Source organism: Quercus lobata, chromosome 2 (assembly GCF_001633185.2).
Source record: "Quercus lobata isolate SW786 chromosome 2, ValleyOak3.0 Primary Assembly, whole genome shotgun sequence".
NCBI lineage: Eukaryota > Viridiplantae > Streptophyta > Magnoliopsida > Fagales > Fagaceae > Quercus > Quercus lobata.
The window spans coordinates 80793717-80806275 of record NC_044905.1 but is presented as its reverse complement, the minus strand read 5'-3'; the positions used below and the strand labels follow the sequence as shown (position 1 = coordinate 80806275).

The 12559-nt window shown below is 37.9% G+C and overlaps 1 protein-coding gene across 1 annotated transcript; it reads left to right on the top strand.

Moving 5' to 3' along the window:
- Positions 1–1513: 1513 nt before the first annotated feature.
- Positions 1514–6776, top strand: LOC115976825 (V-type proton ATPase subunit d2). Its single transcript, XM_031098322.1, has 10 exons — positions 1514–1843; positions 3654–3774; positions 4025–4132; positions 4216–4318; positions 4856–4936; positions 5043–5128; positions 5246–5305; positions 5386–5434; positions 6024–6158; positions 6370–6776. The coding sequence occupies exons 1-10, from the start codon at positions 1663–1665 to the stop codon at positions 6499–6501; spliced, it is 1056 nt and encodes a 351-aa protein (XP_030954182.1). The 5' UTR covers positions 1514–1662; the 3' UTR covers positions 6502–6776.
- The last annotated feature ends 5783 nt before the right edge of the window (positions 6777–12559 follow it).

The following is a 12559-nucleotide window of genomic DNA, read 5'->3' as shown; positions in this document are numbered from 1 at the left end:
AACTTAGGCATATAGTTTATTATGTAATTGGCCAAACATTGTCACATGACTATTATTTTGTGATGTTATTGCCAAACTATTAAGGCAATTTAGTTTTTGAAGGAAGTAGACTAATATTGAATTTATTTTGTGATGTTAAAGTTAAAAGGTAAGGTAGGTTATGTATAGGAGTTGAAATTTTATGCCTTTGGTTTGCTTTTATTTTGTGATGTCAAACTCTTAACATGGCTTTTATTTTGTGATGTCATTGCCAAACTATTAAGGCAATCTAATTTTTGAAGGAAGTAGACTAATATTGAATTTAGTTTGTGATGTTAAAGTCAAAAGGCAAGGCACGTTATATATAAGAGTTGAAATTTCATGCCTTTGGTTTGCTTTTATTTTGTGATGTCAAACTCTTAACATGGCTTTTATTTTGTGATGTCATTGCCAAACTATTAAGGCAATCTAATTTTTGAAGGAAGTAGACTAATATTGAATTTAGTTTGTGATGTTAAAGTCAAAAGGCAAGGCACGTTATATATAAGAGTTGAAATTTCATGCCTTTGGTTTGCTTTTATTTTGTGATGTCAAACTCTTAACATGGCTTTTATTTTGTGATGTCATTGCCAAACTATTAAGGCAATCTAATTTTTGAAGGAAGTAGACTAATATTGAATTTAGTTTGTGATGTTAAAGTCAAAAGGCAAGGCACGTTATATATAAGAGTTGAAATTTCATGCCTTTGGTTTGCTTTTATTTTGTGATGCCAAACTTTTAACATGGCTTTTATTTTGTGATGTTATTGCCAAACTATTAAGGCGATCTAATTTTTTAAGGAAGTAGACTAATATTGAATTTAGTTTGTGACGTTAAAGTCAAAAGGCAAAACTAGTTATGTATAAGAATTGAAATTTCATGCCTTTGGTTCGCCTTTATTTTGTGATGCCAAACTATTAAGGCAATTTAATTTTTGAACAAAGTTGAGCAGTGTAATTATTTTGTGATGTTAAAGTCAATTAATAAACAGGTTAGGGGAACGACATCGTTCTCCTAGATGTTTATTTTTTAAAAATTTTTAATAACCGTTTTTTCCATTTCTTTTAATTATGAAAATTAAAATTTAAAAAAAAAAAAGCCAAAACGGTGTTATTTTGCTCATTTAATGGAGACAATTAACAGATGGTTAACAAAATACCGAATTAACAATAATTGAAAGTTAAAGGATTAAAATGACAAAACTGAAAGTTAGAGGACTGAAATGAAAAATTTTGAAAATTAGAGGGTAAGTTTTGAATTTTTACCAAAATAAATAAATAAATAAATAAAAAACCCACCAATCCTCTCCATTTGCGGCTCCAATTGCAAATTTTATAATCTAGCCCAATGGTACAGCCCATCTCAACAACAGAATCCAAGTTCGACCCACTCGTCCCCATCCTCAGAATACTTGGCAGTCATTAACGTAAAGCGGGAGGGCAATATAGTAATTTCACAACCACATCATGGCAATCCATATCGACTCTCCTTCCTCATGTCCTCGATCTGATATTCTGAATACAGCAAAAATCCAAAACCAAACAAAAACACAATCCCCTCCTCATTCAGAGAAACTTCGCATTTCTCTCGTTCCGATCTCTTTCTCTCTGATCGATCGCCGAGAAAGAAGAAGAAGAAGAGAAAATGTACGGATTCGAAGCCTTAACGTTCAACGTAGATGGAGGGTACTTGGAAGCGATCGTGAGGGGACACAGAGCTGGGCTTCTCACCGCCTCTGATTACAACAACTTGTGCCAGTGCGAAAACCTCGATGACATCAAGATGCACCTCTCCGCCACCGAGTACGGCCCTTACCTCCAAAACGGTGCGTTTTTCTTTCAATTTGGGTCTTTTTCTTTTTTGAGAAAATTACGCTTTTGATTGTTAATGTCTCTGATTTGAATTTAGCATTGTTATATATCATATTATTGTTTGATTAATGCAAAATACTACTTAGTTGAACTTAAAAAGTCACTTCACTTATTGTTTATTTTTTTAGTATTAGTGATGTTGATTCATTAGGGTATGAAGATTAGATGGTTAATGATTAGAGATCAAGATGGGATTTTTTGGGCATAGATTAGTTAATGATTAATTACAATATGTGCCAAAAGCTTAACTTGATAGGAAATGGTGAGTTTAATCATTTAGCTATGATTGTAGCACTATCCTGAGACCCAACATGTGGAATTTTAATTTTTACATGAGAGGTAAAGTATAGATTAGAGACAAAGGTTCAAACATAGGACTGCCTACTCTGATACTATGATAAATTACCACTTGTTCTAAAAGTTTAAGCTGACTGGCGGAGTGAATTTAATCTCTTTTTTTTTCTTTTTTTTTGGGTTTATAAATTCAATAGTTACACTAGGGGAGGGGGGATTTGAATTTTGAACCCTTGACATTTTCGTTAGAAACATCAGGAGGTGTAAGTTGAGCTACAAGGCTCTTAGCACCTGTCCACTTGAGGCCTAGCACGTGGGATTTTTAATTTTAAATGGAAGGTATAATGGAGATGGGGTGTTCAAACTTACGATACTTAGGGCTACTTGGTCCTATACCATGATAAATATCACCAGCCCTAAAAGTTGTTGCTGATAGAAAGTGGTTAATTTTATCATTTAACTATTATTCTAACACAGAGCGTGTCTGATCATGTTTTAATGATATTGGGACGTGGTTTTGGTGGAATGTTCTGGATAATTAAGGAACGAATGTTTGTATTCAGTATAAATATGATGCAGTTCGAAGAAGATGATATGGTTAGAGTTGGACAAGACATGATTGAGGCTATAGTTTGACTAATGCATGAGAGAAGATTATGGATACTTATTTGAAAGTGAATTTGTAGTTTATTTTTTTTCGTGTATTTGGTGTATGATTTGTGAAATTAGAAAGCTTGCTATCTGTTCAAAGTCAATTATATAAAATTGGATGACTTTGGAGTACGGTAGGAAGTGGAATTTTGGATGTCGAGTATGAAAGGTACTGGGGCTTGGTTGTATCTTTCTTATCTTGCAAGGTCTAGAAATGGGGAAAATAGGTTATCATTGATTGAGGCTGTGATGGATAATAGGGAACGAGATTTTGGTAGCAAAGATGAAGTATCTACTATTATGGACTTTGCATCAGTGGGAGCATACTGCCAAGTTTCCTGCTTCGTCAGATTTTATAGAATTAATTGATAGACTGAATTTTAGATATTAAAATTGGTTTTTTTTTTTGGCACGTAATTTGTACACATCTGGTTTGCGCTTTACAGATGAAATGGTTACTCATTAAAAATTTCTGACACTTATTGTCATGCTTTGCCTAGTAAAGCATTTAACAGAATAAGATTAAATTAATGACTGATAAAAAAAAAAAAAAAGGAATCAATTTAATATGGTGCAGATAATGGTGATGAGTTTGTTGGATCGTTCAACTGCTGGATCTGGTGGTCCCATTTTTCTGTTCCCATGAATTTGAATGTTATATTTTCTGTTGTCTGCTGTTAAATCTATCTGCTTTCTTTACGAGTGGATAAATTGGATTTTCTGTTTTTAAGCACATACATAAGCTGTACATTTTTTAAAAAAAGTGTTTTTTATTTGATTAAAAGTCACTAATTGTTGATTTTCATAACTTTCTTGCAGAACCTTCCCCATTGCATACAACTACAATTGTTGAGAAATGCACTCTTAAATTGGTTGATGAGTACAAGCACATGTTATGCCAAGCGACAGAGCCCTTGTCAACCTTCTTAGAGTACATTACGTATGTGGACTTCTTCAGCTTGATAACATCAGTTTTGTTTTCAATTTTTTATAAACTAATTGACCATCCAACTACTTGTGGGAAAACTGTTCTGAGCAGTTTGGAGATGAACAATGAAATCACCACCTTATTATTTTAAACAATGACTAACAAAAGAGAAATTGAACCTATTATGATTACAACTACTAAAGGAATTAGAAATTGTACTTGTTCAAATTTTATTTCATATTATATCTCCTGCTTCTTACAGATACGGTCACATGATAGACAATGTTGTCCTGATTGTTACTGGAACCTTGCATGAGAGAGATGTTCATGAACTATTGGAAAAATGCCACCCATTGGGCATGTTTGATAGGTAATTTCAATGCTAAATACTGCTTTCTGTTGGTTTTTTGACAGCTTATAAAATATTTTCTTAATTTTATATTTTCTCCTCAGCATTGCTACCTTGGCAGTTGCTCAGAATATGCGGGAGCTTTATAGGCTGGTTCTTGTTGATACACCACTTGCTCCATACTTCTCGGAGTGTATTACATCAGAGGTGTGGACCAGTAAAACTTGCTTTACAAACCTCTTACATTCTTTTTTTCTTATATTTCTATGGGCATTTTGTGGTCATTCTTTTACATTGGCTATCTTCATCTTTGTGGGGCTGCACAGTCTATTAAATTAATCACTAATTCCATTTTCTTTAAACAGTCCTAATTCTGTCGAATGCACATTTGATATTGCAGTAGTTAAAGGAGGGTGTGATATTACTTAAAAAAAGAAAGAAAAAAGAAAAGAAAAGGAGAGAGATTAAAGAAAGGATGTGATACAAGGGCAATGAACTAGAGATGATAACCATTGCCATTGTCGTGGAGACACGAAGGTCACATCTTTTTAAGTTCTCGGAAAAATTGCAGAAAACCTTTTATTGTCCTTACTCTTTATTTCATTAATCTTAATAAATGAGCTAGTTTTGGCAGCAAAAGCGTTAGCAACACTATTATAGAATGATCAATTTGTTTGGCTATTTTGCATGTGATTCTGGTAGGAAACTCTGGATGACATTCCCTTTTGATTCCCTATCCTGTAGGACTTGGATGACATGAACATTGAAATAATGAGGAACACTCTTTACAAGGCATACCTTGAGGATTTTTACAGGTTTTGCCAGGTGAGCTTCGATTAATAAATATATGTGTAAAAAAATATATTACAGATTTTGGAAACTTTTTTAGCATATTCTATATCTTTGAAATTTAATCTGATATTCTGGACAGAAACTTGGGGGTGCCACAGCAGAGATCATGTCTGACCTCCTTTCCTTTGAGGCTGACAGAAGAGCTGTCAATATTACCATAAATAGGTGCTGTTGTCGTTAACAAGCTTTCTTCTTTGTTTTTTATTGTTATTCATGTGAATCTTTCCAATTTTTCAATTACATGTGCTTTTTTAAAGCATTGATTTGGTTCACTTCATGCAGCATTGGAACTGAGCTTACCCGAGATGATCGTCGGAAGTTGTACTCTAACTTTGGTTTACTGTAAGCTCTTTGCTCAATCTTGATATGCTTTTAACAGTGAACATTAGTTGGATCTGACATTGGCTGCTTGTGTTCAACAGTTACCCATATGGCCATGAGGAACTCGCTGTTTGTGAAGACATTGACCAGGTATGTATTTTCTTAGCCCTTGGAGTAGGTGTGCTATGAGTCTCATTCAGGAGATTTGGAAATGAGTTTTAGTATTGGATTTAGAAAATGTTGGGGGCCATTTTTTTGTTGACGGAGATCTGCCTAATAATTAAATGATAACAGACATGCAAGATTTATTTACTTCTGGGTAGTTAGGTTGTGGTATTAGTAGCAAAAGATCTTTAAGTTGGTTGATAGGGAAGTTTAGCCTTTTTGTGTCTAGAATGATTATCATAATCCATTACCGTGTTAATGCTTATATCTGGTCTTCTGGTTTCTTGAGTTTTGGTATCTTCTAAGAAGATACCTATGTGATGGTCGGGAATGCTTGTGAGCTTTTGTGTCTGTCATTTCCCTTGGAATCGGAATCCACTTTTTTTAGGAAAAGATTAAATGTTCAGTAGCTTTGAGCTTTCACTTAGTTGTCTTGTTCTGTATTTGGCAGGATTTCTTCTAAACCTGGAGTACATGATTGCATATTTTTTGCGGTCCTTTACTAATTTGTGCTTCAGATTCTTAATTGTAACAGAGTTTGTGACCTTAGTCCTCTGTTTGGCTGTCATTGTAGGTCCGTGGTGTTATGGAGAAATATCCTCCTTATCAGTCTATCTTCGCTAAAATGTCCTATGGAGAAAGCCAGATGCTAGACAAGGCATTCTATGAAGAGGAGGTGAAAAGGCTTTGCTTAGCATTTGAACAACAGGTTTGTGTCTCAGTAATTGAGCAGGCCTTGTCCCCATTACTTATTCCATTAGCAGTAGTTAATTATGGGATTTAGAAGATAAGCATTCCTGACTATATATCTACTTTCCTTTGTTGTTACAAACTCCTGCTGTCTTCAAATTTTCATCGACTATTCATAGCCATAGCTCATTTACTCACGATGTTGTATTGTCCTCCTTTCTGATCTGCAGTTCCATTATGCTGTTTTCTTTGCGTACATGAGGTTGAGGGAGCAGGAGATAAGGAACCTGATGTGGATTTCTGAATGTGTAGCTCAGAACCAGAAATCCCGAGTCCATGACAGTGTTGTCTTCATATTTTAGTCGAATTTCAACATCTAGAAATAACTATTTGTGATTTGTCTAAGCATAATCTTCTGTAAATCTCCTCCCTGTGTCATCTTCCAATGAGTAGCAGAGAGAAGCCTCCTGCACCGTTTTCGAGATTGTGTGTTGAAAATAATAGCTTTTGTATTGGTTATGTAGAGGGAAAGTCATTGTATCAAATTGGTCAAATATATTTTGGATGTGAGGAGAAATCGGATTTTTTATATTATTTTTCATTATAATAAAAATAATAGGTTGGTGGTTACATAAAATTATGGCTTTTCATTGAATTTATTAGAATTTTACTTTTAACTAATTACATCATTCAATTGTCCCAATAAAGCATAAATGATTTTCCCCCCACTTAAAAGAAATTATCAAAGTAAAGAATTGTACCTAGGTTTTGTCCAATAAATGGTCTTCTATTTTTTTTTTTTTTTAACCAACGAGTGTATCTAGACTATTCATTTGGGTGTATGTAGTTCTACTTTAACTGTCTCACATTTCCTATAATACACACCCTAAGTTATTACAATGAGGAATCTCTTGGTAGTGGCCTCAAGATAGGGCAAGAAGTTTAAATCTTGGTATCTTATGAACATTATAGGGTCTTGGGAACCATTAAGTCAATCATTTGAAGTTTATATCTTTATTCATTAAACAAACAAATTTTGTTCTTGAGTGTGAAATTTGGGTATTATCTTTTATTTTGGTAGAAGTTAGAGATTATATAAATTTTATTATACAAGATAACTACCGTGATAATGAATATAATTGATGAATATTAACAACATTTTGTTGTTGTAATATCCATAGCATCATCCTTTTATATTTCCTAATTTTCATGGGAAAAAAGCAAAGAGAAATCAGTAACTTCATTAGTAAGTGAGAGGGTAAATGAACCAATCTATTTATGAACAACTCAAGCTTAACTTAAGAAAAAACTTGTTTCATTTGTTTAACAAACGAGCCAACCTCAAGCCCAAATTTAGCCTCAACAGAAAAGAGTCAAATATAATAACGTATTTGTGAACAAGCTTGTGAGTATGAGGTTGAATTTAAGTATATATAATGTGGGGACCAATTAATTAGGAAGTATTGTTAAAGCAGTATTAACTGGACCTATGGCCCTATCCAAGGACGTTAGACCATCCGAGGAGGCCCAAACAAGGCTATGAGGAGAATAAAATGAAGAGAGGAGTAGAGATAATGTGAGATGGGTCCAACAAGTGTTCGAGGACAAAAGTCTTCTCGGTAACATGTGTCCGAGGTAAATCTGAGTGTCATGTCACCACGGACTTACTTTGGAGTTACCTCACAACTAAGGAAGGGACATTGGACTAGGGATAAGAAAAGAAAGGTGAACAAATATCTTTAAAAGCTGCTACCTCTGCATTAAATGCCTCTCAACCAACTCTCTGGCCACATTAATGTGGAAGTGATGCCTGAATAGTGATCAAGCAGCCTTACAGCTACTGGTTGATGGTTCTAGGAGATGTTGGATAGGACAAGAAGGAATCCCCCGAATCTAACCTACACGTGTGTGGTAAGGATGACATCAAGATTATAGTATATAATATGGACAGAGGTACTAAGAAAAAGAGGGGAACTCTTGTACAATTGGATATTAAAACGAAACCATATGATACAAGTAACTAAAGCTCTTTCGAAGATAGATTTCTAATCGTACTTGTGCCAAACCGTCTTGAAACGTTAAATCTAATCGTTTTTCCTCTGGGATAGGTCTAGTTCTTCCATCCACGCTATACAAATTTATTGTCTAGGCCGTTAGTGTTTGAGCCTAATCCGATTTCGGGACCAATTCAATTTTAGTCCTTATAATTGGCGACGTCTGTGGGAAGAGCTTGATTTAGGTTAAAGGAAATTTGGTTATAATGTTTATGATGGAGGAGGCAGGTCCACATCAAGCCGCAGCAGGATCGCACCAGATAGATGCTGACCTACACCAAGTAGAATCAAGGGGTTCCCAGCATGGCAACCCGCATCGGAGCCTCAAACGGAGAGAGGGCCGTGAGAGAAGTGTGCGCACAACTCATACCAGCAAAAGTCAGTCTTGAAGGAAGAGTTATGTCTCCCATGTAAAGAATGATAGAGACATGTAATGTGAAATTGACGAGTTAAAGAGGGAGTTGCGTCACGCTTGGCAAAGATGTTCCCCGCCTAGCTCTGAGCCTTCCTCCGAAGAGACAAATGGTGCTAGTTATAGACGGAGATCCAGAACTCCGCCTAGCGAGACTTTTTCCTATGAAGAGGAACACCGCCATCGACATAGGTACAAAAGTCCACCTCGCAGAGGCTTGGGGAACAACGCCATGAACAAAGCGTTAAGCCAAGTTTCCAAATCACCCTTCACAAGGAATATAGAGAATGCGAGTTTTTCTCGGCAATTTCCTCAGCCTACATTCACCCTATATAATGGTCGGACAGACTCGATAGAACACATTAGCCATTTTAGCCAAAGGATGGCTATCTACTCCAAAGATGAGACTTTGATATGTAAGGTCTTTCCATCAAGCTTGGGCCCGGTGGCGATGAGATGGTTCAATGGTTTAAGGGCTAATTCTATCGATTCCTTCAAGAAACTTACTCGGGCTTTTGGCGCTCGCTTTATTACCTGTAGCAGGGTTCCTCGGCCTTTGGGGTCCTTGTTGTCTATGTCCATGCGAGAGGGTGAGACTCTTAAAACTTATTCGGATAGATACTGGGAAATGTTTAATGAGATAAAAGGAGAGCATGATGATGTGGCTATAAGCACTTTCAAGACCGGTCTTCCAGTTGAGCATGATTTGAGGAAATCTCTAACTGGTAAACCTGTTTCTAGTGTACATCAATTGATGGATCGGATTAACAAGTACAGAAGAGTAGAAGAAGACCAACTGCAGGGAAAATGAAAGGCTAAGGTAATCCCTCAAGAGATGAGGGATTTCAAGTCGGACCGATACAATAATAACCGACCTCGGAAAGACTTTGTTAGGCAATCAGGTTCTGCCAACACTCAGGCGGTTAATGTTGTGTTTCGAGAGCCAATGCAGCAAGTATTGGAAAAGATCAAGAATGAGTCATTTTTTAAATGGCCAAACAAGATGGCAGGAGAGCCTATGAGACGCAACCAGAATCTTTATTGCCACTATCATCAGGATCATAGACATACAACTGAGGATTGTAGGAATTTATGAGACCATTTGGAACAGTTAGTCCAAGAAGGGAAGTTGAAGCAACTCTTGCATCATTTCAGTGGTCGGGTATGCTAGGCCGGCTCGGAGGTGCGGGGAAGTGCTTCTTCGAGACTCCCCCTTGGCACAATAAACGTTATTTTTGCTGCCCCGGGGAGGATTGGATCTTGTCCTTCCAGGGTACTGTCAGTATCCCGATCTCCAGCTGAGAAGTATAGCTCAATGTCTAGAAGAGCTAGGATGGACATCCCGTTGGTTTTGGGCTTTTCGAATGAGGACAAGGTTAGAACCATATAGTCCCATGATGATACTTTGGTGGTCACACTGAGGATTGGAGGGTACGGTGTGAGAAGGGTGATGATTGACCAAAGCAGTGCTGTTGATATAATGTACCCTGACTTGTATAAGAGGCTAGGTTTGAAGCCTGAGAACTTGGCAGCCTACAATTCCCCTCTAGTGAGTTTTGAGGGAAGAATGGTCGTCCTAAATGGTTAGATCAGACTACTTGTGCAAATCAATACGGATGTGGCAGAGGTGGACTTCATCGTTGCATATGGAGAGACACGGCTATTATGGGCTGACCTTGGCTCCATACCTTGGGGGCAGTTTCCTTTACTCTACACCAGAAGGTAAAGTACCCATCCGGAGGCCAAGTTTTGGAGATAGTAGGAAGTCAGGCTGCAGCCCAACAATGCCTGGTAGCAGCTATCTAACATCGGCCAGAGGCGGAGACCTTGGTTACTAACGATAATGGGTTATAGCAATCAAAAGTCCCAGCGTTACCCTTAAATGGACCGGCCGATGAGGCAAAATGTGAAGATCTGGAGAGGGTAATGGTTGGTGATGATCAAGAGAAATTCTTTTAGGTTGGGGCTAAACTGCCTTTGCAAGAGAAGGAGCAATTGGTGGAATTCCTCAGAGAAAAATATTGATGTGTTTGCATGGAGCGTATATGAAGCCCCGGGTATAGATCCGAGCTTCATCTGTCATCAACTAAAGGTGAATCCTTCAATTATTCCGAAGAGACAGCCACCTCGGCGCCCATCGAAAGAGCACGCCGAGGCAGTCAGAAGTGAGGTGGCCAAGCTCAAACAGGCAGGGGCTATCAAGGAATTTTTTTATCCTCAATGGTTAGCCAACACAATGGTGGTGAAAAAGAAGACTAGGAAGTGGCGAGTGTGCGTAGACTTTACAGACCTGAATAAGGCTTGTCTCAAGGACCCTTTTCCTATGCCAAAGATAGACCAGTTGGTGGATGTAACAGTAGGTCATCCTCGGATGAGCTTTTTAGATGCTTTTCAAGGATATTACCAAATACCATTAGCATTGAACAATCAAGAGAAGACAGCTTTTGTCACTCCTGTTGGAAACTATCATTATAAAGTGAAGCCCTTTTGTTTGAAAAATGCAGAGTTTACCTACCAACGGATGATGATTAAAATATTCGAACCACAACTGGGCAGAAATATTGAGGTCTATATAGATGATATGGTGGTGAAGAGAAAAATAGAGTCTGAGCATGTGGAAGATCTTACGAACATTTTTGGAATTTTGAGAAAGCACAAACTACATTTGAATGCCTCAAAGTGTTCCTTTGGTGTAGGTTCCGGAAAGTTCTTGGGGTACATGGTGACTCACAGGGGAATTGAGGTGAACCCAGACCAGATTAAGGCCATTAACGATTTACAAGCACCTTGGAATTCGAAAGAGGTGCAGAAACTGACAGGAATGACTGTTGCCTTGAACCGATTTATCTCTAGGTCAGCTGATAAGTACAGACCTTTTTTTCTTTTACTGCATAAATGAAAAGGATTTGAGTGGATCGAGGAATGTGTTGTGGCATTTCAGCAGTTGAAAGAGTACCTATCCCGGCCGCCTATCATGTCCAATCCTGAGGTGGACGAAGTCCTGTTTGCTTACCTGATAGTTGCCTCTCATGCAGTTAGTTTTGTCTTAATACGAGAAGACAGTGGCGTTCAAAGACCAGTTTATTACGTAAGTAAGTCACTTCATGAAGTCGAGGTGCGATATTTATCGCTTGAAAAGGTCATCTTGGCAGTGGTCCATGCAACACGAAAACTCCCACATTACTTTTAGGCACACACTGTAGTAGTCCTAACTCAGCTACCACTCAAGTCTATAATTAGAAGTGCAGATTATAGGGGGAGGATTGCTAAATGGGGCACAATCCTAGGGGCTTTCGACATAAAGGCCAGGTCCTCGCCGATCTAGTAGCCGAGTTCGTCGAGCTCCCAGAAGAAGCTGAGAAGAAGCAACATGACATGGATGAAAAGTTGGTTGGCCTGATTTCCACACAGAATGACTTATCTTGGAAAGTGTATATGGATGGGGCAGCAAACCAACGGGGAGCAGGAGTGGGGCTAGTTCTGATATCCCTTGAAAAGATCATCATTGAGAAGTCCTTGAGGCTGGGATTCTCAGCTATGAATAACGAAGTGAAGTATGAAGCTTTGCTGATGGGAATGAGTATGGTCCAGAAAATGGGTGGAAAGGTTGTGGAAGTGTTCTTAGATTCAAGATTGATAGTCGGCCAAGTAAAAGAGGAACTGGAAGCCTGAGATGCAAGAATGCAGGAATCTTTGAGTTAAGTTAGGTATGTACAAACGAAATTTGAATATTTTGACTTGTCATATATTCCAAGAGGTGAAAATACCCATGCAAATTTCTTGGCAACCCTTGCCACCTCTTCAGCATGGAATTTGCCTCGGGTAATAATCGTTGAGGATTTGTGCACCCCTACCCCAGCAGGGAAGGACGTGCCCCAGGTTCATCAAGTCAACCTAGCTCCGAGCTGGATAGACCTTATACTGGAATTCCTCAAAAGCGACACTTTGCTTGAC